The sequence below is a fragment of the Eublepharis macularius genome, chromosome 12 (genome assembly GCF_028583425.1).
Source record: "Eublepharis macularius isolate TG4126 chromosome 12, MPM_Emac_v1.0, whole genome shotgun sequence".
NCBI lineage: Eukaryota > Metazoa > Chordata > Lepidosauria > Squamata > Eublepharidae > Eublepharis > Eublepharis macularius.
Window position 1 is genome coordinate 2451256 of NC_072801.1, and position 27747 is coordinate 2479002.

Genomic DNA, 27747 nt, shown 5'->3' on the forward strand with positions numbered 1-27747 from the left:
GAACAGTATCTCAAAACAGCTGTAAAGATGATCCAAGCAGCTGAGTGGGCAAAATCAAGGCTAACTTCTCTTCTAACTTGGCTGCTAAAGAGGACATAGAAAAATAGCTGCAGGCAATGCAGAATCAGCTCTCAGCCCCTTCAGTCGCTTATTGATCCCTCAGCAACATGAATCAATGGCGCTGAGAAGGCTGTGGCTGAAACCATTGTGCAAATGAGTCTTACACAGCAAGAGGAGGCGGAGAAGGCTGTGGCTGAAACCATTGTGCAAATGAGTCTTACACAGCAAGAGGAGGCGGAGAAGGCTGTGGCTGAAACCATTGTGCAAATGAGTCTTACACAGCAAGAGGAGGCTGAGAAGGCTGCAGCAATCTATGGCAGAACTGTGGCTCAAGGCAGAAGACCTTGAAAACCACGATCGCTGCAACAACTTGTGCTTTTCTCAGGTTTACGGAGAGGCTAGGGGTTTTGCTCGACTGTAAATGTAGAATCAACTGTGATTCTATATGTAGAATCAACAGTAATAAGCTTTTAAAATCATTCATGGTCCTTTATCATCCTGTGGAGAGGGGGCTGGGATTCTGTTTCTCCCCACAGGGGAAATTTTAGACCAAGATGTGATCGCCCTTCTTGCCATTTTAGGGCGTATCGCTCTCCGGTCTCTCATACTGCCAGTTGCAACCTGGCACTCTCAGAAAGGGAAGTGGAGAACAAATTGGGGACTGGGTTACAGATGTTGATGTTTAGTTTCAAAGGTTATCATTTTGTTCTGATAGTTGCTTATCTTTGATTTAGAAACATAAACATGTATAGCTGGAAGGAACCCCCCCAGGGTCATCTAGTCCAACCCCCTGCACAGTGCAGGAAATTCACAGCTACCTCCCCTCCTCACCCTCCAGTGACCCCTGTGCTGTGCATTTTTGGTACCCACCTTGGTAACAAAAATGAAACCATCCTGGATGAGGAATACACTTCTGGGTAGCAGACCTTGGGACGTGGGTGGACAAGAAGCTAAATCTGAGCCGTCCGTGGGATGCCTGATTATTACCTCTCGTTTCACAGACAGAAAGACATAGGCCTGTAACTATGACTGGATCATGCTACGATCACATGTGCAGTAGCATCTAAAGAATCTGATGGCTTACAGCCAGACCAGAAATAATTTGTTATTATTTAACACTGAAATTTCTGAAACTCTTGCAAGTGGAACACAATATCACTTTGATGAAAACCTGAACTGTGGACTACCTCTGCCAACAATTTGGGATGCATTCGAAGTGGTAACAAAAGACAAATGCATTTGTAGGGCTACGCAAGTTTTTAAAAAGAGAGAAAGAAAAAAACTTGATTTGGGAAAAATAAAGGGACTAGAATAACTCACAAGACATGGGGAATAAAAGGTCTACCAATTATTATAAAAAGAAAGTGCTGGATTGGTCTTAATAGAAATACACAAAAGCTAGAAAGCTTTACGTTTTAAAAAAATGAAGAATATCTTGAAAAGAGGTAGAATAGCAAGAAAACTACTAGCTAAGAAGTTATCCCATAAGTTAAATGCTAACAGAGCACACACAATAAAATTCAAAACAGGCACCATTTTGCAGAAACTCTCAGAAACTACAAAAGAATTTACATAACGTTATGCTGATTTGTACTCCGCAGCTAATCCAAGTAAAGAAAAAACCCACACCTTCCCTCAGTAACATAATAATGCCCACCTTTAACACAGAATATAAACTTAATCCAAAGAATCTGTCACTGCAGAAGTCTTAAATTACACTTAAAAAATTAAAGAGCAGTAAACTCTGACAGAGACAACTTTCCGGCGGAAATGTATTAAAATGCAAACTTTTATTAATGAAACTCATTACTGAACTTTTTAAAATATTCATTAGGTAAATTTCCAGCTACTAGGAAAACAGTTCACATAGTTGTTATCCCTAAACCTGAAAATTCTATAAGGTTAATCAAAAAAAAATCTGTAGCTTTAATGAATGCTACATTTAATACTGTCACTGGAAACCACATCAGAGAGGACCTGAATGGCTTAATTCCCCACCTTAGTAGTGCTGATAACATTAGAAGACCCTAAATATTTTATATTTCTAATACTCCCTTTTCAATATTATTGCTATGAAAAGGGCATGTTAGAAAAAACATCCAGTCATTTAAAAAAAAAATTGAACTGCTAAGTTTTCTAGAACATACGATATTTGGCCCTCGTTTTAATCAAGCTCCATTCAAAGAACTTGCAGAAGTTACTAGCTATCAGACGAATGATGGTGTCATTCATATGGGCACAAGGCAAGGATGAGCTTTTGGCTAATGCCATCAGAAACAACATAAAGGAGTATCTATAGGAAATCAGACCCTAAATCACTTGTCCTTTTCCCTATCCTCAAGGCAGGGCTTCCCTTTTGGGTTTATGCTGTACAGTGCACGTTAACAAAACCACAGAATAATTACCAGCGAAGCCACATCCCTACATTGGCTTGCCCATCCCTTCTGACTTTCCGATTAATCCCCTCTTATCTTTTCCTCTCCACCACCAAGGAGCTTGGATGTCTGGATCGGGTTCAATGATTTCGCAAGCTCTGGTCCTCTGCAGCGAGCAGAAGGCTTTGATCTGCAGAGCTGCCAGAACTGGCTTCCTGGAGAGCCTCACCCGTCCAGTGCTGACCACTGCGTCCGAATGGGCCCTGCTGGCCAGTGCAACACGGACCTGTGTATGGCCAAGCACAGCTATGTTTGCGAGTACAAGCCAAAAGGTACCTTCGATCTATTTACTGCCAGGTCTGTGTGTACTTTAAAAAGAAAAATCAAACAAGCTTATGTGTTAAGAAAAGCCAAATTCTGTAACCTGCATAAATTACACAGATTTTTCTTAATCTTTTTTATAATTACATTTTGCAGCTTTTACTCTTCCCCCTCTTCCCCCTCTTCCGCAGTCTTCTCTGGCTTCTCAAATTGCCTGACTCTGCCATAAAGCAGAATATGATTTTTCCTTCTATCTAGAGATGCTTTTTTCATACAAGGGCTTTGATTTCTGGTTTCGATGCTGCAGATACTTTTTCTTTCTTTGCTGCCTCTCTAGACCTGCTGAGGGTGGCTTGCCGTAAAACAAAACCTGTCAAGACCCATAAAAAACAAATCACCCCATAAAAAGGCATTAATGTGGACAATTCCCCTTAACTTTCCTTACAGCCAGATCTATCCAACTTATTCCACACTGGTGTTTTCTGCAATGTCACTTTACAGCGTTTCAGAATCTATTCTGCTTCTCATGTTCTCTAGAGTTCCACACGTGCAATAATAATAATAATAATAATAATATTTGATTTATATACCGCCCTTCAGGACAACAATGCCCACTCAGAGGGGTTTACAAAGTATGTCATTATTATCCCCACAACAATCACCCTGTGAGGTGGGTGGGGCTGAGAGAGCTCCGAGAGAGCTGTGACTAGCCCAAGGTCACTCAGCTGGCTGCAAGGGAAGCAGAAACTTTTTTTTGTCTGTCTTTTCCCCATTTTTTTCCCTGTGCACATTCCACAGTTTTTTGGATGCCATTATCCAGTCGCTGCCAGTGCATGTTATGTCTGTGAAGAAACAAGAACTGCAGTTCTGCTTCTCATACCCCCCCTCTTCCTTTCCCCAGGAGCTGATTGGTCTGTCTGCCAGTAACCACTCCCACCCTCCTCAGCTTTCTGAACTCCTTTTCTGCCATTTTTATCAATAAAGCGAGATAAGGGTCATAAGGTTGCTTCTCCATTTGCTTCCTTTCTCCTTGATATGCGCACACTCTTCGTTTTTTTTCAAAGCCAGGAACGAGTCCTAATGTTGCTGCTTATTCCCTGCTGGCTTTAAAAGCCAGGAAAGGGTTAAATGGCTGCATTATCCTTCCTCCCTCCGGGGTATGTGCACACACTCATTTTTTTTCAAAGCCAGGAATGGGTGGTTACTGTCCATTCCTTCTGGTTTTAAAAGCCAGGAAAGGGTTAAATGACAGGCTTCTCCTAATGCCAAAGAGGAAAAAAACAAGTGTGTTGTACAGCCATTTGCAAAACAAAGTGGCAGAGGGAATGAAGCACCAGCATTTTAACCCTTTCCTTTCCACAAAATGTGGCTCCAAACAGATGTATCTCAAATCATCAGCAGACACCAAATTGCCTCAATGTCATGCAGAGCAGAATGATGGGACCCCAAATGGTTTAAGCATTGATCAGCATGAATGCTCAACTTGACTGGCTTAAAGTGTTCCGTGTGGAATTGGCCGTTGAGTTGGGGAAAAGATTCTTGACAGCTACTGACGTGCATTTTCACACAAACTAGGTAGAGGTGGAGGAGGGGCAGTAGCTGGAAACTTGTGGTAACAGGTCAAGGGTGTCGAAAAAAGAAAAGCTTAACTGTGGAATGTGTATGTGGAGACACTGTGTATCTGGTTTCTTAAAACAAGGATATATGAGATGCTGTGTGGAGTTTCTACAAGTATCCAAGATCAGCTGGAAATAAAACAATGTTTTGAACATCTTTGCTTATATCTTGTATGAGATTAATGGGAAGAGCTGAACACCCCCCCCCCGTTCATTATCTCCCCCCCCCCATGTCTTCAAACAGAGATTCTTCTAAATGCTGAGCACTTTTCCCTGGGCACCCCCGCCTTTGATATACACACTCGGGTGAGCAACCTCACAGAAAAAGACCGTCTGTCAGCCCCGTCCAGTCCCGTGGAGGTGAGGAATGTCTCTGGCCCTCTCCTGGCTGCAAGCCCTTGGGGAGTGGGAGGGGGGGACCCAACAGCTCTGTGAGCTACGGCTGTTTGTTTTCCAGACGATGGCCTTTCCGAGCATGGTCTTCCAACAGAAAGGTTTCGTAGTGGCCTTGGAGTTCGTGACCCAGGAGCTGCCACGCCCTGTTCAAGTCCGGTTTCAAGTGCACCATCCGGCAGTTGGAGGAGGTGAGCTGCTGTTGCAGAGGCGGCCAGGAGTTCACAGAAGTGGTCTGGCGAGGAAAACAAACTCACTCAGTGCACTTTTCTTTGCATGGTGCTACTGTGCTTGAAAGTAATAATAATAATAACATAATAACATTCGATTTATATACCGCCCTTCAGGACAACTTAATGCCCACTCAGAGTGGTTTACAAAGTATGTTACTATTTTCCCCACAACAAAACACCCTGTGAGGTGGGTGGGGCTGAGAGAGCTCCAGAGAGCTGTGACTAGCCCAAGGTCACCCAGCTGGCTTCAAGTGGAGGAGTGGGAAATCAAACCCGGCTCTCCAGATGAGAGTCCCGTGCTCTTAACCACTACACCAGACTGGCTCTCCACAGTGTCCTAGAGTTGAGCTTTTTAGAGGCCATCTTGGCCTACCCTCAGTGCAGGAAATGCAGAGCTAGAGCATCCCCGGCAGATGGCGGCCGTCCTCTGCTTGACAGTCCCTTGACTGGGCCAGCTAGCTGTTCGTTTCCTTCTCCTACCTTCAGATTGCAAAGAGCTTACAAACATCTTAGCCTCATCCTTTGCTTTTCAAGGAAATGGGGCTTGGCCACAGTTGGACTGTCTGGCCGGACTTCAGTGGTGCCCTCGGACCAACACGTGCCTGCCACTGCACAACTGCTGTGACCGCGGGATGTGTGTCAATGGCTCTGTCGCCAGCACTGCTGAGCCCAGTCCTTGCCTCCACAAAAACCATCTCCAGAACAGATTGCTGGAAGAGTCACTTTTTGATGTGCCACCGGGCCCCTCGATGCAGTATCTCGTAAGTGTGTCTGATAGCTGGTGGAACCCAGATGCCGCCAGGATTGTTCATGTGTGGGGCTGAGTTTGCAGCTGCACCTTCAGGGGGGTCCTCTGTGGAAGAAAAGGGGGAGTCGGTGTGGAGTCACAACTGAGCATTAGCTGTGAGCCACCAAATGACGTTTATTGGAACAGTAAACACATAAGATGCTTTCAGCTCTTGAAATGTAGTTATATGGTTAATGTTTTGTTAGTTTCTTCTCATAGTCTCAGTCATAATAGTAATAATATGACCAGTCTTTCCAGACCATGTAGGGCATCTCGGGTTGTTGCTAAGAGAGCAGATCGGATGCCATGGAATTGTGTAGCTGGTCTTCTCCTGCCAACACGTGCAGTTTTGTCCTGAGCAATTGCATTATTTGAGCTCAGGAAAAACTGTTCTTCCCCATTTGTAGGGATCCTTTTCTTTTTAAACTTACCTTCCCCTATGAATCTGCCTTGCGTGCTTGAGCTGCCTGGAATCCATTTTCTTTGTGCTGGCGCCTGTTCTTTGCTTCTAGTATAGAGCAGCCTGAATCACATGGGTTGATTAGCAGGAGGTTTTGCAGGTGGGTGGTTGTGCCAAATTTCTGGGTCAGTGGTGGATCAAAAGAGATCCTTTGAGTTTTCTAGTCTTTCCCACTCAGAGTGTTATACTGTGTGTGTGCATGTGCGTGCAGCTGTGTAAACGCCCTTCTCCCAATGTTTAGCTGAAAACTACACAGTCAGGGAGATGTATTGCGCCCACCCACCCTGCAGTGAGGACTGAGTATAGAATGTTGGACTCATGGTAGTTCTTTCTCTTTATTGCAGTTGCTTTTCAGAAGGAAAGACATTTTGGCCAGACCGGATGATACCATCAGCATCCAGCATGATGCAGGGCCTGGTGCCTTCCTTCTTTGCCACCCGAGCCAGACACTATCTGACCAGATCAGCTACTTAACCGTGAATTCTTCTGACTGGGAGCCTGACTGGCCTGCTCTGCACATTGCCAGCCGCTGGCGGAATGACTCTGTGTGCTTCCTCAGGGTCCTCTATGTGGCTGAAGAGACAGTGCCCATTATCAGTCAAGAGAATTCTGGCGTGGATCACTACGGCCTCTACGATGTGAGAGCCTCTGTAGACAATGGAGTCTTTGTCACCAATTTGTCCTGTAATTTCTGGGCTGTTTCTCCTGTGCTGGGCTTCCGTGTCATTTACCCTCCAGCTCAAGATGGCAAGATCTACGTGCCAACCAGTTCCACTTGGGTGGTGGTGAAGATCTCTTCAGGGGTAAATGCATCAGCTGGCTGGCTAGGAGGGAACCAGAGCTTCCCATTTGAAAGCTGCTGCCCACCCGCGGTTGCTCTGCTGACTGCTGACTGCGCCAGGGAATCCAATGACACCTGGTTCTCTGTAATCGCACTGGATGGCATTGGGCAGAATTTAACCACTGTCGTGCTGTGGGCAGAGAATACTGTGAGCTCCCAGAACATCAGCATCTTGGTGAAAGCTGAGGAGGCCATTCGAGGGCTCCGTGCGACCCCAGACCCAGAAACCCGAGTCTTGCTGAACAAACGTGTGGTGAGTCAGCCGGAAGTTGCCAGAATGCATGGGCAGGGTGGGGTGGGGTTCTGAAATCTATCCCAAATACAGAATTAAAAATAAATACTCAAGCAGGGGATTTTATGCAATTCTCTGGGAGTAGAGAATGCAGTCATGCATGCAGAATTCCAACTTTCAGATAATCTTGCGTGTCATTATGGGGAAAATCCCTAGGTTTCAAGCCCTCATGGTTGCAAGCTATTCCAAAGAGTGTGCGGATTATTCCCAGTGAAATGACAAAAGCTAGGGTGGAGTGCGGTTGAATAAATCCTTCAACAGATGGAGCTTCACTGCCCAGCGCAGCTCCACTCCATGAACAGCAAAAGCAGAATGAATTGTGCCAAAAGAGAAATTGTAAATTTATTCAGGTCACTGAATTCAGTTCTCCTTGATGCAGAATTTAGATTTCCTGTCTGTAGTTTCTTTTAATGCAGACATCCTCTTGTATCAGCCGCTAACATTCCCTGCCCCTTTCCACTGAGAGACTCGAGACTGCAGAGCAGTGTTTGAGAGGCATTTTTCTGTTGTTCTCTCCAGCTCCCATTGTATCGACAGCCGCCCATCTCCAGCTGCTGGTCTCTGTTTTACTTTTAGGTACATGAAGGAGCCTGACCGGCAGCCATGAAGTGTCCCCGCTTGAGGCTGGCAAGCCGTGATGTCAGGCCAGCATTTGTGCAAAGCAGCCTAACGCTCTCCCTGTCTCAGATCTGTGCCTGTTGTTTCCACCCATTTCAGAGCTACGTTCCCATGATGGACGCTGGATCGGACGTGAACTTCAGATGGACGGTGGATGACAAGCCTTCCTTTACTTTCTACAATAATGTCTTCAAGGTTGTCTACCAGACGCCTGCTGTGTACAAGCTATCGGTAAGACAGCACTGCCCCGTACTTGCCTCCTTGCGTCTTTGTCCTGCTGGAGGAGCCAAACGTTGCTGCCGAGATCCTTCTGAGGGTGCTCGGGGAAGTTGTCGCTCCCCAGAGGTGTGTGTAATCTTTTTGCTAAGCTACTCACCTGCATAGCCTTCCGAGCAGAACAAAGTGTGGGGGAATCATATAATTTCCTTTGCCTCTTGGGGTAGGGGAATAAAGGTGAGCTCCATACTAAGGGGTTATGCGCTCCGGGTGCTGGCATTGGGCATTGTTGCTATCATCCTGCGGAGTGATTCTGATCTTGTGGCTCTTCTGCCCCTCCTGCATTCTTCCTCTGCCTGCACAAGCTGCTGCTTTGCTAAGAGAGCGCTTCGGCAGAGAACCAGAAGTTGTAAAGGAGAACGTGGGACCAAGGAGTGCGTTATTTTGTGCAGCTGGGGGAGTGTCCACCAAATTGCGCACTTGACCATTCGTCTTGTGAGACGGTATCCTTGGGTTGGAAAGGGCCGTCTAACACATTTCATCTAACTTCCTGTTCAGAGCAGAAAATCCAAAGCTAGAGCATGGTCCACAGATGGCTGACCAGCCTCTGCCTGAAGACCTTCAGCATGGGAATTCACACACGGTCCCCAATAACTGCTCCATTTTTGTTCTTACTGTTAGGAATTCTCTCCTAATGTCCTGCCAAAATCTCCCCTCCTGAGATCTATTCTTGCTCTCCAAAGCAACAGAGAACAAAGTTTTGCCACCTGCTTCACGTATTTGAAGAGTGTGGCCAGATGGTCAGCTTGAGCAAGCCCCTTCCCTGTGTACTATGCAGGTGTGAGCGGAATTCTTGTATTCAAATGAGGAATTACATTTCTTTCCACAAATGGGCATGCCGAGTCTGCTGTGGTTAGTGTTGCATCTACATCTGTGCTAAATATGCTTCTGTGACCATGGTTTGCTAAGCGTGGTGTGAGGCAGTCCTGGTTAGCCTTAAGCAGTTACCACTGATGAGGACATAACGCTAAACCAGAGTGAAAGCAACCTATGCGAAGGACTGGGAGATTTGCAAAGGAGGACAAGGGGTGGGGGTTAAAGGAAGGCTTCAGAATATCAGAATAGTTCTGATCTCCAAACTACCAGAGAACAGATTATGCAAAGAGGAAAGGAACTTCCCGAGGGTGTTAGCAGAGAGCACTCTGGAGCCCTGGTGTTTGTGGAATCTGTGGTATGAGAAAATGGTGGCCTTTGCTCTGTACAGCTGACAGCCTCCAACCACATCAGCAACATCACCGTCAACTACAACATTACCGTGGAGAAGATGAACAGGATGAAGGATCTGGTGGTCTCTGAGATCCCGTCTCTGGTCCCTCAAAACAGCACCGTGGACCTATCAGCTGTGGTTACAGTGGACTCTGCTGTGGATGCCACATTCTTGTGAGTGCTCTTGTGTGTGTGTCCACCCCCCCCCCCCCCGCCTGACCGTTCTCATCTGTTCCAGTGGAGTGGAAAAGTTGCCCTCTCCTGTGTAGGCCTCCATAAGCAATCCAAGCAGAGCCCTCTGAAATGGCCTTTGGGAGCTATACATGTCCCTAGTCCAAATATCCATCTCTCCTACACAGGCCAGGCCAGATTGCCTGTTTTGATGCAAGTGTTAATCACATGCATAGATCATAAGGGGGAGAAGCACAGATTGGTAAACTGCCATTTGTCTTCAGAGTTGTTCAGGCTGTTTGCACAGCTGGGACACAGACAAAGCTCTTGGGCAATCTGTGTGCAACCCCAGAAAACCCGGTATGCTGACAACACAGCCCTGTGGCATGGTTATGTCTGTCTCCATCAGTTGATTGTAGTCATCAAGGAGGGACATCCAGACATGGGAGGAGTGCTCACGCTTGATGCCAAAGGTTTGCTGTTAGCAGGGCTTTTTTTCTGGGAAAAGAGGTGGTGGAACTCAGTGGGTTGCCCTTGGAGAATATGGTCACATGGCTGATGGCCCCGCCCCCTGATCTCCAGACAGAGGGGAGTTGAGATTGCCCTCTGTGCCATGCAGCGCGGAGGGCAATCTCAACTCCCCTCTGTCTGGAGATCAGGGGGCGGGGCCACCAGCCATGTGACCATTTTCAAGAGGTTCCGGAACTCTGTTCCCCCTCATTCCCCCTGAAAAAGAGCCCTGGCTGTTAGAGGGAAAAGGGGCAGGAAAGCAAGCCAATGGGCAGCTGCCCCAGAGCCCGCATGTACCAAATGGGGGTTCTGTCCTTTGTGTGGGTTCATTCTTCTTTTGTCTTCTGCTAGCAGCCCAACAGTAAATCTGGTGCTGGCCAAGAGTGTGTGTGCTTATAAGTCGATGGGACAGAACCCCCACAGCTTAAGCAAGGATGACTGGATGAGAAAACTCAGCCGTGAAATTAATCTGGGCAAAATTTGGTCTCAAGATCCAGAGGGAGTAGACATTCAGTCCTCTGTTAGTCTGTGACAATATCTGTTATCTTCTTTTCTCCCCAGATGGGACTTTGGAGATGGTGACCAGGCTGTTTTCCAATTTGTGCCTCCTTACAATGAGTCTTTCTTTAGGCCGGATCCCAACATTCATCAGGTGATGATTGTTCACAATGTATCGCACACCTACCAAGAACCAGGTGAGAAAAGTTTCAGCATCTGTTGCACATATGGGACAGCTGTGTAAGGAGCCTCCCCCCCTTCTTCCAGCTGTTGAATAGATACATATCAGTTCACAGATAACAGCTAGCAGATTGGCACAGTGATAAAGCGGGCCCTGCCAAAGATCATATCGATGCTACGTTTTCCTAGTGGCTTTTAAAACTTTGGCACCCCCTGAGCCTTTCCTTTTCAGCACTCCTATGATCAAATGACTCATAGAATAATAGAATAATAAATTAATTTCTAAAAGAAAAGAAATGCTAGACAGAAATTTAGTGATCACCAAGGTGATATTCAGATCACAATCTAGCATCAAATAGGGAAGCATAGCTCCCTGAAATTTATTAAGTGAAGCCCAAGTTAAAAAAGGTAAAATCCAGTGTTTCCTAAAAACAGTAAAAAGAGGACATGCCAATATTTTATGAGACAGGGTATCAGTTTTATCCTAGCCACAAGAACAGGGGTGGTCTAAATATTGGTTGGGATGAAATCTACCATCCAATACTTCAGAAGGATTCGCATTCAGTCGAGCTAGGGCAAATGCCCTGACAGAATGAAAAGTTGTTAAATATCTTCATGTAGGATGACAAGGATCTAGGAGGTAAAATACCAAAATATTGGGTCAAGCAAAACTCTCCGAGCCCATATCACCATACTATTATAATCAAAACCAGTAAGACAACACTTAACAATTGATAGGATCTTTGTCTTACCTGACATGAGAATACCTTTGGTTGTAAGCCCCAACAGTCTTCATCCGAGGAGAACAGTAAACATCTTGTTTGAGAAAAAAAACAGCAAACCTTCCATTTTTGTGGCAAAGATGATCCTTATTCTTAGCTTAAAGGCACTGAGCCATGCTCTAGTTTCCAGTGACCTTTAGCCTAATTCAGCCCTAAGACATACATTTGAAACACATTGAGGAATGCCTGTTATCCTACATATAGACTGCCAAAAAGGATAATCAAAAGATTCTTTAATCACCGAGATCGAAATAGCAACACCATAGAGTAGCTGTGGAATTATTTTAGAATTAAACACCAGGATTACACCTGTGAGATATCACCCAACCTCCCCAGTAGAAAAGAGGCGAGAGATCGTTCCAACCATAGGATTAATCTTATTAAATGCAAACTTCCTCTGGGGGAGTCCAGACAAGTTGGAGGAGAAAACAATTCCCAAATAACAAAACTTCTTAACTTCCTCAATATCAAAATTTGCTACAGTCCACTTAGAAAGACCCAAGTTGCTATTTTTGGAGAAAATCAAGATTTTAGATTTGTTGTAATTTATTTGCAAGTCTCTGTCAATCCATAGTTTGAGAAGCATTCTCAATAGTCTCTTTAGGCTGATATTAGTTTGGGATATAAGAACTGAATTGTCAGCATAAAGCATCAATGGTATTTTCATCTGTGCTAGTCTAGGGGTGTGAAACTCTGGAGATAAAAGGGGCAACATCCAGTTACCTATAGATTGGAAAAAAAGTGAAGCAAGCAAGCAACCTTGCCTAACACCCCCCCCCTTTGTTTTTGAAAGGTTTCCTTTCAAAAAAACCATTCAAAAAATCCAACGGGAAGCTGCTGAATTGGAATTCATATGTAAATTTGACTCAGTCAAGCTGGGACTGAATAGAGACTATGAAAGTTTATCCCATTATCAGAAGTAACTGACTTCCTTCACAGAAGCAAACTGATCTCCATATCAGAAGCTACTGTTTGCATCTACTCCTCCCTCCCCTCTCCACCTATATATCTGACCAGTTTCTTCTTGCCCTCCATGCATCTGACGAAGAGAGCTGTGATTCTCCAAAGCTTATGCTACAATAAAGTTGGTTAGTCTTAAAGGTGCTACTGGACTCCTTCTGATTTTGCTACTACAGACTAACACGGCTAACTCCTCTGGATCTATGACCTGATTAACCAGGAAACTAGTCTTTTATCAGTTGTTGAACTCTCCAGTTCCCCCCATGGCTTTGTCCTACTAACTTAGTGAAATGCGCCCTTAAGGTTCATAAAAGCCACATAAAGTTTTCCTCCCAAGGAGGCTGTATATTTTTCTGCTAAGTGGACAAGAATTAAACAGTGATCAGTGGTGTAAAATCCTCTCCTGAAGTCAGTCTATTTATTCCCAACCTAAGATCTTGTTGGTCCTGATTCATTCCACTAATCCTTGATGTAAAAGGGAAGAATATAATTTCCCAAACAATGACAGAAGGCTAATTGTGCGACGGTTAGCAGGATCAAGCCTGCTGCCCTTTTAAAAATTGGAACAATTATAGAATGCTTCCAGCAGGGGGAATTTCACCCGTCCGGTTTATCTGGGAGAAGATTGGTACTAATACACTGCCCCACCAGAAAGGATTTATCTTAAAAAAAAATCAATTGGCACCTGATCTGGGCCAAGAGGCCTTACCACTGCACATTTGCCAGATCTTAATGCATGCAACTTTCCCCCCAAACTGGAGTCCAGTTAGGGAGATCTTCAGGCGTTGTCTCCTCTACCATAGCGTTACAAGAGGAACAAAAGCTCCTTATAGTATATCGTCCACCAAACAGCAGAAATACGTGAAGGTAAATTAGTTTGCAAATTCATGGCAATAGGAGCAGTTTTCCAGAAGCTTGATACATCATTGTTGTTAAATGACTTAATCAAAAGATGCCGCCATCCTTATACTTTGCTTACGTCTTTTTCTCCTGAATTAGTTTTTTGTTATCTTTTTTAACTCAAATAATTCTCCTAAAGTATTTAGAGTATTATATCTTTTAAACTCCCACTGCAGTTGTTGGATCCTTCTTTTCATGGTTTTGTATTCAGAATCATACAGTTTTTATGTCTGTTGGCTCAGATATCCTCATATGCTTATATGGACATAAATAAAAGGGCACAAATAATGTAAAAAGGTCATATAATAACCTGATAGAAGACTTAGGTGTGTACGATCTTGAAAGTTCATCCTTGATAACACCAGTTTCTGTTGAATACAACGTGCAGCTGACATTTCCTCCCATTTGCTAAGACCAGTAAGAACAGCAAATCTCACTATCCTGTAGTGTCAGTCGCTCTTGTTCTCTAACTGGGAGGTGGCCCTCGACAAGTAACATTATGATAAGAGACCCATGAAATCTTGAACCCCTAAGCTTCTTATCAAGTATAAAGGCTCCAAAGCCACCAGAAAATAATAACACTCAATCCCCTAGAACTGAAACAAGTCACCCCTTTGGTCAATCTTCTTACACCCATTCAATATAATAAGTCCTCTTGATAAAGAAAATTCAAGAAGCCTCAAACCTGCTTATATTAATATGGTGTCCTTTGAAGACCTAGCAGGTATTAAGGGGAATAAAGTATCACTGACATTGGATCCCAGCCAAGCAGCTGATAAGGCTTCATTCTCTCTACCGATTCTAGCATTAAAATAGTCTGCTAGAATAATAATTGTTTCTGGAGAAATCTCTATTAATTCATGATATAAGCTCACTAGTATATTCTAATTTTCATTCATGGTTATGATATTGACAGCAGGAGATAAATAAATTGAAATAAAAGTCAGAGTATAATTATCCAAAGTGACCAGGACAGCCAAAACCAAGTCATGACAGATCAGAATTAAATTTAAAGTGATATTTAACACAGTAAAAATAAGGCATGCTAATCTGGCCCTGGGTGTCACTTCCTTGCTTCCTTGACAAGCATTCCTAGTGCATGGAATATATCCCAGGAGAATAATTTCTTGTAAGGCCCATGTTTCTAGAAGTAAAGAGTATATTGTAATGATATAATGATGAGTTGACTCATGGGAACTGTATTTTCATATTCCAACCAGCTATATTAAAACTACTCAGTATTTGATGTTGATACGCCTCAGGTAGTCACATGTTATTAGACTTGTGCCAGGGACCACTGGGAGAGCTCTTCCATTTTTAGGCTGTATCTGAATTATTGATTCAAGGGGAACAGGGGTGGCAGGTTGAGCGCCTTGGATGGGAGAACTATCCCTGCAAGGTTTTTTGTCTAGATGATGCCACCTGCAGATTTAGATGGATATTGGGAGTTATTTTTATTTAGGCCTAACGAAGCCTTCCCTAAAGCCACAGTTGTCGTATTTTAAAACAAACTTCCTTTGTCTCCCCTGCATTGCTTTGTTTTAAAACATTAAATTCACTCCCATTTTACATTTAACTGTCTGATTTTAATTAATTTAGCTTGAAGCTATTGCATATGACCAATAATGCTCAACTGTTTTAAGGTCAGCAGAACTTGAAATGATTTTAAGAAACTATAATAAACTGTGTTAAGATCTTTATCATTTGTAGGCACAGAAAATTGCAACTGTTTCTTAAAAGCCAACCAGTTGTTCTTCCTGACCTTAAACTGGGACTGTACATGATTGACCAGAGGTGTTAAATCAATCAATAAATTCCCATCTAGCCCACATGAGGTATGTGAATCTTTAGACCTTCGCAACTGAATTTGTTTAGTAGAGAGCAAAGGAGTAACAGTCAGGGCTTTTTTTCAGCTGGAACGTGGTGGAACGGAATTCCGGTACCTCTTGAAAATGGTCACATGGCCGGTGGCCCCGCCCCCTGATCTCCAGACAGAGGGGAGTTTAGATTGCAGAGTGCAATCTCAACTCCCCTCTGTCTGGAGATCAGGGGGCGGGGCCACCGGCCATGTGACCATTTTTGCCGAGGGCGATTTAAACTTTAAAAAACTCCCCCCTTGTGGAACTTGTCTTGAGTTCCACCACTGAGTTCCACCACCTCTTTTCCCAGAAAAAAAAGCCCTGGTAACAGTTAAAGCTTTAAAGAAACTCTTGTAACGAGACGGTTGCCCCTGTCTAAAACCAAGCTTCAACTTGCCAGGAGAAAGATGGATCTCTCTCCGGGGAAGCCGAAAGCAGTTAGTCTTTAGACCTGTCAAACAGATAAGTTCTTTGAACCAGCTGTTTATCAGTACATTTATTTATATAGGGTTCAGTATTGCTTTGCAACTCCTTATCAAACACACAGACACCAATCTAGAGTTTATTTCACTTTATTGAAAATATACCCTAGTTTTTCAATGAAGCAAGTAATCAAAATATAAATGGCTATTAATATGAATCCTATAACAACAGAACATAGAAAGGCAATAAGAAATAAGTTCACTAACATTTCTCAATAAATCCTAAGTTTAACATGGCTCAAAGTTTCTATGAAATACATAGGTAGAAATAGGTTCTCACCTAGATTCTCCCAAGAGATCTCATCCATCAGTACCCTGCTTATTCTTTCTGTGTTTGCAATTATATACCTAATCATATGCAAATATTTAGGGTCTATTCACATGATAGCACAAACAAATATTGATTGGTTTGACACTTCGCTGAATATTCATAATTTCATAGTACAGCCTTCCAATTAGTTAAAAAATTATGTCATTGTCTGATCTGCAAGAGAATACTATTAATCTCTGATAAGTGTCAAGAAAAGTTAAGTTGGGCGATCACCATTGGTTGAATCTCTGATAGAAGAACATCAATCTCGGTAGAGTCCACTATTTTAATTAATTGTCAAAGGATGAAAGCACACCTGCTGAATTACCTTACACATAGAAAAAATACACTGAAAGTTCATGCAAAGTTTAAAAGTTCATCTAGAGAGTACAGAAGCTAGGCCTAGTATTGTTCAGTATTGATTATTGGCATATGATTTTAATCTATATTGGCATAACACTCTGAGGGAAAATGCTGTGTGAACACAACCACTCAGCGTTAGCCATATTCAAGGATGAGATTCTAGATGAGAAGAAGAGAAGCCTCAAACTGTTGGAGCAAATGGAGCCTGTCACACTTTCATGATACTTTAGGGCGACCTTATTAGGCCTTTGATCTAAAAATACTGCTAAGCACTCTCTGATCAAATTTATATTTTCCCATTTGAGAGTAACTCTAAAAGAGTGAGAGATCCAGAGGAGTGAATGTTCATTCACTAAAAGAGTGAATGTTCAGAACCACCCTGCATGGGTTAAAGGGCAGTCCTTTGCTTTGCATGAATCCCAGACATTCTGCCTGGCTCAGCAAAGCCCCTATTAACTCTCCCGTTATCAGTAGCAGGTGCCAGCTTCTGGGCAATCGCTTTTGTGATTAAAGTAATCAAATTGTCTATTTTCTCATAATATCAAATAATTCTGTGATGCTAGTATATTTAAAGTAGCAATGTCCCCATTAACTTCCTGAAGAGATTCAGCTGGTTCATGTAATCTGTCTAAGAAGAGCATAACTCTATTAAATTGTTGAGGACCCAAAAGGTTACATCTCCTAATAAGATATCCTCCGCTGTATAGACCACTGTATAGTCCTCGATACTCTCAGTGCTCTACTACAGGGCATTAAATCTATTACTTGTCTTAATATTAGGTTTAAAAAAAACATCAAACTTAGTTTGTTTGGGAGAAGACAAGCAAGGGTCCTCAGAAGGGCAGCATCTTTTCCTAGACATAACTAGCTATCAGACAAGAAAAAACCCCAAAAAGACAGACTCGAGTACAGTTTAACAGAACCAGTGGTAAGGATACCAAGCAACTCCTGAATAAGGACTTCACTTTGAGTAGTAAAAGTTCTTTATTGATAAGCTGCTAGTATCATACACTTATGCCATCTTTGCTAGGAATAATGGTCACATGAAAACATCAAGCAATTATAGTTTCAAAAGCGCGGTTAACTTCCAAGGCCCCTCCCCCGGGTCTAACGTCATCGAGCAGGCATTGGGAACACAGTTAGGCAGGAAAGGAATAGAAGGGATGGGTGGGGGGTGGGGGTGGTCCAAGGTCATGCCAGTGTCTTTCCCAGGCTAAGGCAGAGGTTCCGAGGAGGAGACAGTAACACCGAGAGTAAACACTCCCCTCGCATACTTTCCCATCACAGGTCCTAGAAGCAAGGTTAACAGGTTTTGACAGGTCAAGCAATTGAGTCATAACATGAAGTACAGGAATCATTAAACCACAATCACAGTCACAGGCAGGACTTAGCATGACGGGTAAAGCCAGGCACCTGGCACCAGTGTAAAATAGCTATATCTGTAGCCAGGGCTTTTTTTCTGGGAAAAGAGGTGGTGGAACTCAGTGGGTTGCCCTCGGAGAAAATGGTCACATGGTTGGTGGCCCCGCCCCCCGATCTCCAGACAGAGGGGAGTTGAGATTGCCCTCTGTGCCATGCAGCGCGGAGAGCAATCTCAACTCCCCTCTGTCTGGAGATCAGGGGGCGGGGCCACCAGCCATGTGACCATTTTCAAGAGGTTCCGGAACTCTGTTCCACCGCGTTCCCCCTGAAAAAAAAGCCCTGTCTGTAGCTGTCAGTAATGTAAATGAGAGAGCGGGAAAGTCTCCCTCTCACAGGTCTTCTATCTCCTTCCCACCGACTCCCCCACTGCCTCCCTCTCACATAACAGAAAGACTAATTAAGCCAGTCCAGCATCCTCGCAAGGACGTACAGAAACATCTTAAAAACATTTGAGCCCACCAAGGCAGCTACTTTAAGATAGAATAATAACCCACAATCAGTAAGCCAGAAGGAAGAAAATAATGGAAGTTAAAAGAAGATTAAATTAGAAGAGCTCTTCAGAAAGTGGAAAAACAGCGCCACTGTCCAGCTCCAGCAGCACCCTGGTCTCAGGCTGGGACCTGACAGACCTGTCCGGTGGGGGCCGTTTCCTCCGCCCCGAGTGGCTCTGCCGCCAGTGGAAGGTTCCTTGTGCCAGAAGAAAGCACCTCCATGAGTGGGCTCAACCCCTTGTGTTTTGTAAGTTGTGAGTTTACACAGTAAACCGCTCTTCTTTGAGTGATTCTCCATTTAAGATCCGATTCTGGTACCAAGTTTCACATTCCGTCCTTGCAGGAGATCGACCTCGGCAGGAAGGGATTTTTGGTTGGTGGCCCTGGGACTGGGGGATAGCCGTCCAAGGCAGTTCAGCAGAGTATCAGAGGAACTGTAGCTGGAGGAAATTGTATGAACGCTGTTTCCATGGGTGTGATGGGTGTCTACCCTCTCATTCTTTCTTTTTTCCAATACAGGCCAATATTCCCTGGTTGTTTCCGTATTCAATGAGTTTGAGAACCTGACCTATTCCATCCCAGTCCACATCGCCACTGACCTGCTAGAAGTGACCATGGAAGTAAATACAGATGTTCTGGTTGCGGGCCACCCTGCCACCTTTGAAGCCCACCCTCTCCCATCTGGGTTTGGGGTCTCCTATACTTGGGATTTTGGTGATGGCTGCATGGCATTTATGGAAAGCCAGCCTACCATCGTTCACAGCTACAGCCGTAAAGGGATGTACAATGTTAGCTTGAGAGCCAACAACAGCATCAGTGCTGTAGAGGTGTTTGAGCTTCACCGTGTCTTTGAAGAGATCAGTGGGCTGCAGGTGACTTTGAGTGAAGTGATGGAGCTCCGCACGCCGGTTGAGATCAGTGCTTCAGTGGAGTCGGGGGATAACATCACCTGGATATTTGATATGGGTGATGGGACAGTACTAGAGAGTTCTGTGGGGTCTGTGAAACACACCTATTTAAAGGAAGCCAACTGCACAGTAAACGTAACGGCGGTGAATCCAGTCAACTTTGTTTCCCAAACAGTTCCTGTCCAGATATTTGTGCTGATGGTTGTCAAGATCGAGCCTTCCTCTTGCATCTTGGAGCACCCTGAAGTACAGCTCACTGCTTATGTCTCGGGAAACCCTTCTGACTACATTTTTGACTGGACTTTTGGGGATGGCTCATCCAATGTTACTGTGGATGGAGATCCTACAGTGATACACAACTTTACCCGGAGCGGTGTGTTCTCCCTCTCTTTGGTCCTCTCAAGCAAGGTCAACAAAGCACACTATTACACGGTGGTCTGTGTGGAGCCAGAAATAACCAACGTCACACTGTTCGCACCACTGTTCGTCAGGCTAGGCAATGAGAGCAAGTTTCAGGTCACAGCCTCGCCCCCTTACAACTACCGCTACCTTTGGGACTTTGGGGCCAATGACTCAGCTAGGTTTGGTGGGACAGAAGTCAGCTACGTGTATAAAACCCCAGGCAACTACCTAGTCACGGTAACAGTGTGCAACAACGTATCTTTCAACAACGACACGGCAATTGTGAGAGTCCTGGAGCCAGTTGGGGTAGCCAAGATTGAATCCAACGGGTCAAAGGTTTTGGAACTGAACCAAATCTATCTGTTCTCTGCCAATGTGAGCGGGACTAAAGTGAACTACTTGTGGGATTTGGGGGACGGTACCAGCCAGCTGGGGAAACGCATCACCCACTCGTACAACAAAACCGGCATTTACTCCATAAGCCTGAAAGGCTGGAATGAAGTGAGCCACGCGGAAGCCAGACTCAATGTGACGGCGAAGAGGCGCCTCCAAGGGCTCGCCATCAATGCCAGCAAGACCATAGTTCCCCTGAACGGTTCTGTGAGCTTCACAGCCACCTTATCTGCTGGCACTGCCCTCCGGTACTCCTGGATCTTGTGTGACCGATGCACCCCTATCCCCGGCACGTCTGCCATCTCTTACACTTTCCGCTCTGTCGGCACCTTCAATGTGATCGTCACAGCAGAGAATGAGATCGGCTCTTTGCAAGACAGCATCTTCATACACGTTTTGCAGCAGATAGAAGGGCTGCAGATCACCCGTGGTGACCTCAGGGAGGACGCTTTCTTCCCCACCAACAAAACACTCCAGCTGCAGGCAGTGGTGAGAGAAGGGACAAACATCTCCTACACCTGGTCAGTCCTGAAAGAAGGCCACCCGGTGCAGACGTCCACAGGGAGGACCTTCTCTTTCCTTGTTACAGAGGCAGGGGTCTGTGTCATCCATCTGAAAGCCACAAACATGCTGGGCAGCCTTGCTGTGAACAGAACAGTGGAGTTCATCGAGCAAATTGGTGTCCTGAAGCTGGTTGCGTCTCCGAACCCTGCGGCGGTCAACGTTTCCGTTAACATAAGCATCAGCGTCACTGCAGGCACTGGCTTGCGGTACACTTGGTACCTGGAGGGTGGCGTCTTCCTTCTCACTGCCAACCCTTTCATCACATACTATTTCCAAAGCCCTGGTGTGAAAGTAGTCACAGTTGCAGCAGAAAACAAATGTGGTTCTGCCAATGCAACACTTCTGGTATTTGTCCAGGAGCCAGTAGCCGGCCTGAAGATCTGGACTGTAAGTCTAGATAGAAGTTATGTCAGGTCAGGTTCTGTAGTGAACTTCCGTGGAGAACTCGAAAGGGGAACTGATGTGGCTTGGATGTGGGAGATGCAGAACAGAACCTTACCGGGCCAGAGAGTAGCTCTGGAGTTCCGCACAGCAGGCTTCTTCTCTGTCTGTCTAAATGCTTCCAATGAGGTCAGCTGGGAAGTGGCTTGCCACAATATCACTGTGCAAGATGCAGTGCAGGGCCTGCAACTCCACGTGAGCAAGGGAGTGGTGGAGCCTGGGGAGCAGGTCTCCTTTACTGTTGAAATGTCCTCCGGCACTTCTGTAAGCTATGAGGTGAGCATTGGTGGGCACTGGACACTGGCACTCAATGCTTCCCATTTCACCCACGCATTCACCCAAGTTGGAGACTATAGAATCAAAGTCATTGCAGAAAACTGCGTCAGCAGGGTGCAGGTTGAGGTCCTCATCGTGGTGCTGGAGCCCATCTCTGGCTTGCGCATTGCAGACTGCTGTGAGCAAGGCACACCCACAGGGTTGGAGAGGCATTTCACAGCTGAGATTAAGAAGGGCTCCCGGGTGTCGTACCTGTGGCAGTTCTCCTTAGAGGAAGAGCAGGGGCATTTCCAAGTGGTCCTAGAAGGCAAGAGTGTCTCTTACACCCCGGAGGCTGCTGGGTTGCTGGAAATCCACCTCACTGCCTCCAACGGCCTGGGCAGTCTGAACAGAACGGTCACGATTCATGTCCAAGACCTGATAGCTCAGTTTTCTCTCAAGCCTGTTGAACCCTTTGCCAACCGGACGACGTTGTTTGAAGCTTCAGTGTTTCCCAGCGCCAGGCAAGTTGTGTTTTGGTGGCACTTTGGGGACAGTTCTCCAGCACAGAGGACTATCGTGGCATCTGCTAGCCACACCTACCTGAGGCCGGGAGATTACCTGGTGGACGTGAACGCCAGCAACCTCATCAGCTTTGCCATCACTCACTTGACAGTCACAGTTCGAGTGCTGGAGTGTGAGGAACCAGAGGCAGAGCTCGTCTTGCCTGCCCAGGTGGTCATGAAACGGTCACAGAAGAATTACCTGGAGGCACAAATTGACTTGCGGGGGTGCTTCAGGTACCAGACAGAATACTTGTGGGAGATTTACCAAACCTCGAGCTGCCTGTGGCTGGGTGGTGCTAACCAAGTCCACTTGCCCACTGTGGATGTGAGCCGGCCACAGTTGGTCATCCCAAAGCTTGCGCTGGACCTTGGGAACTACTGCTTTAAGTTTCTGGTCTCTTTTGGAGACACGCCACTGTCCAAGAGCATTTTTGCCAATGTGACTGTCATCCCCAATAAACTGGTGCCCATCATAGACGGGGGATCGTACCGTGTGTGGTCCAGCACCAGAGACTTAATCTTGGATGGTGAAAAATCTTACGATCCCAACCTCGAAGACTGGGAGCAGACCCCACTGCACTATCGGTGGTCCTGTGTGTCATCCACCAAAGTAAGTGAACCTGTTCTGCTGCTCCCTTATGTAGTGCTTCATGGTTTGGCTTGGCTGAGGAATCTGTTTTGCAGCTATATATAAGAACTGAATATGCTAAAGAGGAGAATCTAGGTCAGCAACCAGTTTGGTCAGACAGCCATTTTGAGAAGGGGGACCCAAAGGGTCAAGACCCCATCTTCCTTCCCCCACTGTCTACTGCCACAGGTGCTGTGCATCTATTCTGTTCTTTTGCTTTTAGGGGGATCAGCCACTTGGGGAGGGGGGGAGACATGGCACCTCTAAAGACCACCCCACGCTGATCCAAGACGAGAACTGTGTCTTATCACAGATCCACAACCTTGACTGGGAATAAAAAGGGCCAAGAGGAGAGGGTTTGGCTTCCAGCCAGATTTATACCTTGGCAGATAGTCTCTTGCCATGAAAACCCCGCCAGGGGTCGCCGTACGTCAGCTATGACTTGAGGGCACCACACACACACCCCTCCCGTTTTAAGAATGGGGAGGTTTGTGACAGGATAGTCATCTTTTACTTCGGCATCATTCGAGTTTTAAAATTGTTCTTCAGTGTTATGTGGGTTTTGTGCCATGTCAGCTAAAAGAAAGCAACCTAAATATTTGGTCACTGGAGATGGTCTGGGGGGTTGTCTGAATGGTTTTTTTTAAAACCCTCCCCCTTGTCTCTTTTCCTTGGCACGCTTTATGGGAGAACAGTGCTGGATCAGGGAGTAGCAGCTCACACTCCGGCTAGGAGTTGTCTTTGCCCAGGCACAGGAGGGCATCGCTTCTACTTGGAGGGCAGGCACTGAATATCTACTTGGAGGGCAGGCACTGAATATCTACTTGGAGGGCAGGCACTGAATATCTTTCTCCCCCCCCCCCTTCCTTGTGCACAGAGCTCTTCAGCAGGGTGTGCTCTGAACTTCAGCGCCACAGGAGGAGGGGTTACCGTTTCCCGAGCGATATTGGAAACAGATGTGGAATACACGTTTGACCTCACAGTCTGGAAAACAGGGATGAATGCTGAAGTCACCAACCAAACTGTTCGTATCCCGGGGACTCCTCGGTTGATTTTCTAGAGAGTGGTCTTATGCCCTGCTGGGGGAGGGGAGTGCTTCAACATGGTGTCCTAGGGAAAAGCAAGTTGATGCTTTCCTTGAGAAAACACTCATAGCAGAAAGACAACCACGGCGAGTTGTGGCTCACGCGCTTCTACGGCATCCTGTCACCTGTAGGGATGCATAAATGCTGAGGCACTGCAAAGAGTGCGAACATTGAATTGGTATACTAGATTCCTAAAGTTAGCACTGTCCACATAAAGTCTGTCTGTTGTGTCCCACGGGGAGTCCTCTGTAATTCAAAACCTTTTCTTGCATGAACCAAAGCTGGTTCAGTAAAAGTGAACCTTGCAGGATGGTTTGTGCAGCTACGTCCAGTTTGCCTACCAGGGGCGAGTCATAAATTCTGGTTTGGACCTAAACCCCTGCATGCCTGCTTCTTGCCTTCTCTCAGCAGAGAAGCTATCCTTCCCTTTATTGCCCTACTGCTCTGTGGCCTGGCTGCCGTAAGAGACTATGCTTCTTAACCAGTTGTGGCTTGTGAATTCAGACATATATTGCAGCAAACCACAGTTCAAAGTAACTGGTTTAGAAACCAATTTGAGGCAAAGGCTAGTTTGACGTCTGAGTTTGTTGCCAACCGCCAAAGATCAAGTTTGTCTGTGCTTGGGCATCAAGACTAACGGGAGATTGAGCCAGACTCAGTTTATAAGGAGGCCCCTTGAGCTGCAGAATCAGTATACCAGCTTTAGCTCAAGAGGCAGCATAATCTCGAGTGAGATAAATTGTTGGACTCAGGCGGGGTGGGGGGGTGCGAGGAGTGGCCAGTCTCGCTCCTTGCTGCCTGCTGGCACTCGCTCCAGCTTTTCCTGTAACTGTTCCTCTGCTGCCATGGAAAAAGCAGGCAGAGAGGGGGGAAGGCTTCCTCCGCCCCTCCTGCTCTTAAAAAAAAATAACTGCGCCTGTTGGTAGGCCTGAGAACAAAATGAACAGCAGAGACATCTGCAGCCAGCGGACCTTCTGGTTTCCATCACCCGTGTGCTTCAGAGACGGTTGGCAATTAAAGGCACACATTTTGCCTGCAAGTGGAAACTGCCTTGATCTCCCCCCCTCCCCCGCCCCGCCCCGCCCCTTCTCTTTTTGGAAACAGAAGGCAGGGAGGGAGGAGGGAGGGAGGAAAGAGACCCAGTCAGATTTGATAGTCTTTCAAGGACATTCTGTACTATCTCTTGCTTGCATTCAGGAATACGAAACAAAGCCTCTACTATTGAGGAAATTTGCAAATGCTGTCAGAACTTGCTCTGCAGTAGCTCTCTTGTTCTTTCAATAATAGCCTGCCATGTTAAAAAAAACCCCATCTTTTTTATTATTCCTGTTGAATATATTCTATTTGGCCAAGGAAATTGTAGACAGTACAGAATTCGGCTGGGCTTAGAGAGGGATTAGGAGGCACACAGAAATCATTCCAAGTTGCTGAAGCCTGAAGAGCTGGAGGAACTGGAGTGACGCTCCTATGCCGCGATTTGGAGAGCTCCACAGCAGGCGTGGTAGGGGGAGGCCTCGGGACGGCAGGCAGCTGTCTGGAAAAGCCGTCTTATGTGGAGCAGAGCTGGCGGTGCTGCTTCCCCGCCTCTCTCCTCCTCGCCCCATTTGCCATCTTTTCTCTAGCCGCCTTCAAGGCCATTTCAAAATGCCCTTTGAATTCATTAAAGTTATTTTTAATTGATTCGCCTGCTGTTTAAGTTAAATCAAATTTTTAAAAGAAGATCTGTATGCCATTTTTCCAGATAGCTGTTCAAGGAACTGAATAAGTTTTATTTTTAAAGGAAGACAACAGGATGTTTAAATAAAACAAGCCCATTGTGATGATTGTGGCAGGCCCATGGCCATGCAAATCTCCCGCTGAGGATCTTTATGGAAGGCAGCCAGTTTTCCCTTCAGGCAATACGGTGTCCCCCACCCCCATTTCACAGGGAGTTTAGGAGTGGGCCCAGCGCATTCTGCTCTCCTTCTCTGCTCCCTCAATGTGGAGGAAAGCATATGAAGGAACGAGGGAGATCTTGCATGTATTCGAGTGGGGGGACCTCTTCCTAACCCCATCAGCTTTATCATTGTCTGTCCAGGTCTTTGCGCAGCACAAGTGAAGGTCAAAACGGTGGCCAGGAGTTGTCTGGGGTGATGGGAGAGAGAGAGAGAGAGAGAGAGAGAGAGAGAGAGAGAGAGAGAGAGAGAGAGAGAGAGAGAGCATTGTTTGGGTCCTGACAAAACTCCCAGGTGGAGACACTGCCTAGAGTGAAGGTGGTCTCTTGTGATCCCCATGGGAACACTTTGCTTTGGGGTGGGGGTGGGGGGTGGGGTGGGGATTTGTCCTGTTTGATGTGGGAGGGCTCGCTTCACGTGATGCCCTTTCTCTGCTCTCCCTTCCAGGTGTTGGTCAAGCAAGGGACGGTCCCCATCGTGGCTTTGGATTGTGTCTCCTGCAAGGCCCAGTCTGTCTACGAAGTTAGCCGGAGTTCTTACGTATACCTGGAGGGGTCTTGCTTGAACTGCCAAAACAATTCCAAACTGGGGGTGAGGGGGCTTCTGTATACTTCTGGGCCAACAGGGAAGAGGCTGTTATAGGGCGGCTTGTGCACCCCTAACCCACAACTTAATAAAAATCTTTTAAAGATTGGGCACACTCTCTCTTGGGCTCTGATAGATATTAAGGAGAAGCGATAACAATAACATGCAGTGAGTGCTTTTTTGCTCACTGCTGCCGCCCTTGTCAGTTAGTGCATATTATAGATTGGGCAGTGGACAGGCTATGTAGACCATCACAGAGGAATGAATGAGAGAGAGAGAGAGAGAGAGAGAGCACGCACCATTCTTCCTGTCTGCAATCAGAGCTCCTCCCTGCTAGGGCCTTTCCCAGTAGTCAGTCATGTACTGTCTGTCTTGGTTAGCCAGGCCATGCAGGTGACTCTGACTTGGTGCCTACAGACCAAATCTCTGAGGTTCTGCAGAGATTCCAGGCTTACCTAGTTTTATTTCCTGGGTTTTTCTGTTCTCTCTTCTGAAATATTCCATGGACGGGTGATGTAATGCAGGAGGCTAAAAGTGGATCGCGGGGTGAAAGGATTCCCACCAGACAGTTTGGTCCAGTTTCTGTTCTTTTTGGTCCAAACACTGATAATGGAGCTGCAGTATCAATAAAAATTTTGACTGGAAGCTTGGATATAGAAACGTTTCTTCCCGCCAGTGTGAAAACACTGAAAGTCTCTTAATTTTCAGATTGTGAAACTGAAACTCTGCTTTGTATTTTTCTTGTTGCTTCTCTGCACAGAGGTGGGAGGCCCACAGCTTCAAAAACAAGACTCTCGTCTTGGACAAAACCACCACCTCCACAGGCAGCATGGGAATGAACCTAGTTTTGAGGCCAGGGGCTTTGAAGGATGGTGAAGGATACACTTTCACCTTCCACATCACCGATCTGGCCACAGGGGAGGAAGGGTACGCCTCCATTGATCTGCTTCCGAATCAGCCGCCTTTTGGGGGGTTCTGTCGGCTGTCTCCTCTGGGTCGTGTCGAAGCGCTGACTGCAAAGGTGCAGTTTGAGTGCACAGGTGAGAAGAACTTTTCCACAGTGGCATCAAACACTGGCTTTGAGAACAGGTGCTATTTCGCTCCAAGGGTTCCCAGCAGGGGAAGAGGGTCTCTGTGCTACAGTGTTGGGTTCATATGAAGCTTCCGGTTGTCCCTTTTAGCTTGACCAATCTCATGGGGTAACAGTGAGGCTAAAATGAAACAATAGGCCACACTCAGCTCCTTGGAGAACGGAGAAGAGAGCTGGCGAATCTGTTTAACAGCGTCATGCTACGGGAGCTATATTTGCATTCTAGACAATCAGCCCAAAGCCCCAGCCTCAATGCGGAGGAGGGATATTATGTATTAAAACAATCCATATTGTATTAGGCTCTCCTTTGCTGGGGGTCTTCAGGCAGAGGCTGGGCAGCCCTCTGGAGATGCTCCAATCTCGGCCCAGTTCAAGGATTCTGTGACATTCATGATGCCCTAACCCTAACACACTGTGAACTGGATCACCTCGCAAAAGCTTCTTGGCGTGAATACATCCAAGTATTATAAAAACCAAACAGATCCTAATT

General features: G+C 46.0%; 1 protein-coding gene across 1 annotated transcript in view; it reads left to right on the top strand.

Annotated features, from left to right (window-relative positions):
* PKD1 (polycystin 1, transient receptor potential channel interacting) overlaps nucleotides 1-27747 on the top strand; it is a 116039-nt gene that overhangs the window by 55103 nt on the left and 33189 nt on the right. The window contains exons 7-18 of the mRNA XM_054994646.1: nucleotides 2553-2767; nucleotides 4617-4732; nucleotides 4830-4956; nucleotides 5533-5759; nucleotides 6590-7339; nucleotides 8096-8227; nucleotides 9477-9652; nucleotides 10721-10854; nucleotides 18926-22545; nucleotides 23441-23587; nucleotides 26030-26173; nucleotides 26928-27207. Coding sequence (XP_054850621.1) covers nucleotides 2553-2767; nucleotides 4617-4732; nucleotides 4830-4956; nucleotides 5533-5759; nucleotides 6590-7339; nucleotides 8096-8227; nucleotides 9477-9652; nucleotides 10721-10854; nucleotides 18926-22545; nucleotides 23441-23587; nucleotides 26030-26173; nucleotides 26928-27207 — 6068 coding nt within the window. The remainder of the gene's footprint in view (nucleotides 1-2552; nucleotides 2768-4616; nucleotides 4733-4829; nucleotides 4957-5532; nucleotides 5760-6589; nucleotides 7340-8095; nucleotides 8228-9476; nucleotides 9653-10720; nucleotides 10855-18925; nucleotides 22546-23440; nucleotides 23588-26029; nucleotides 26174-26927; nucleotides 27208-27747) is intronic.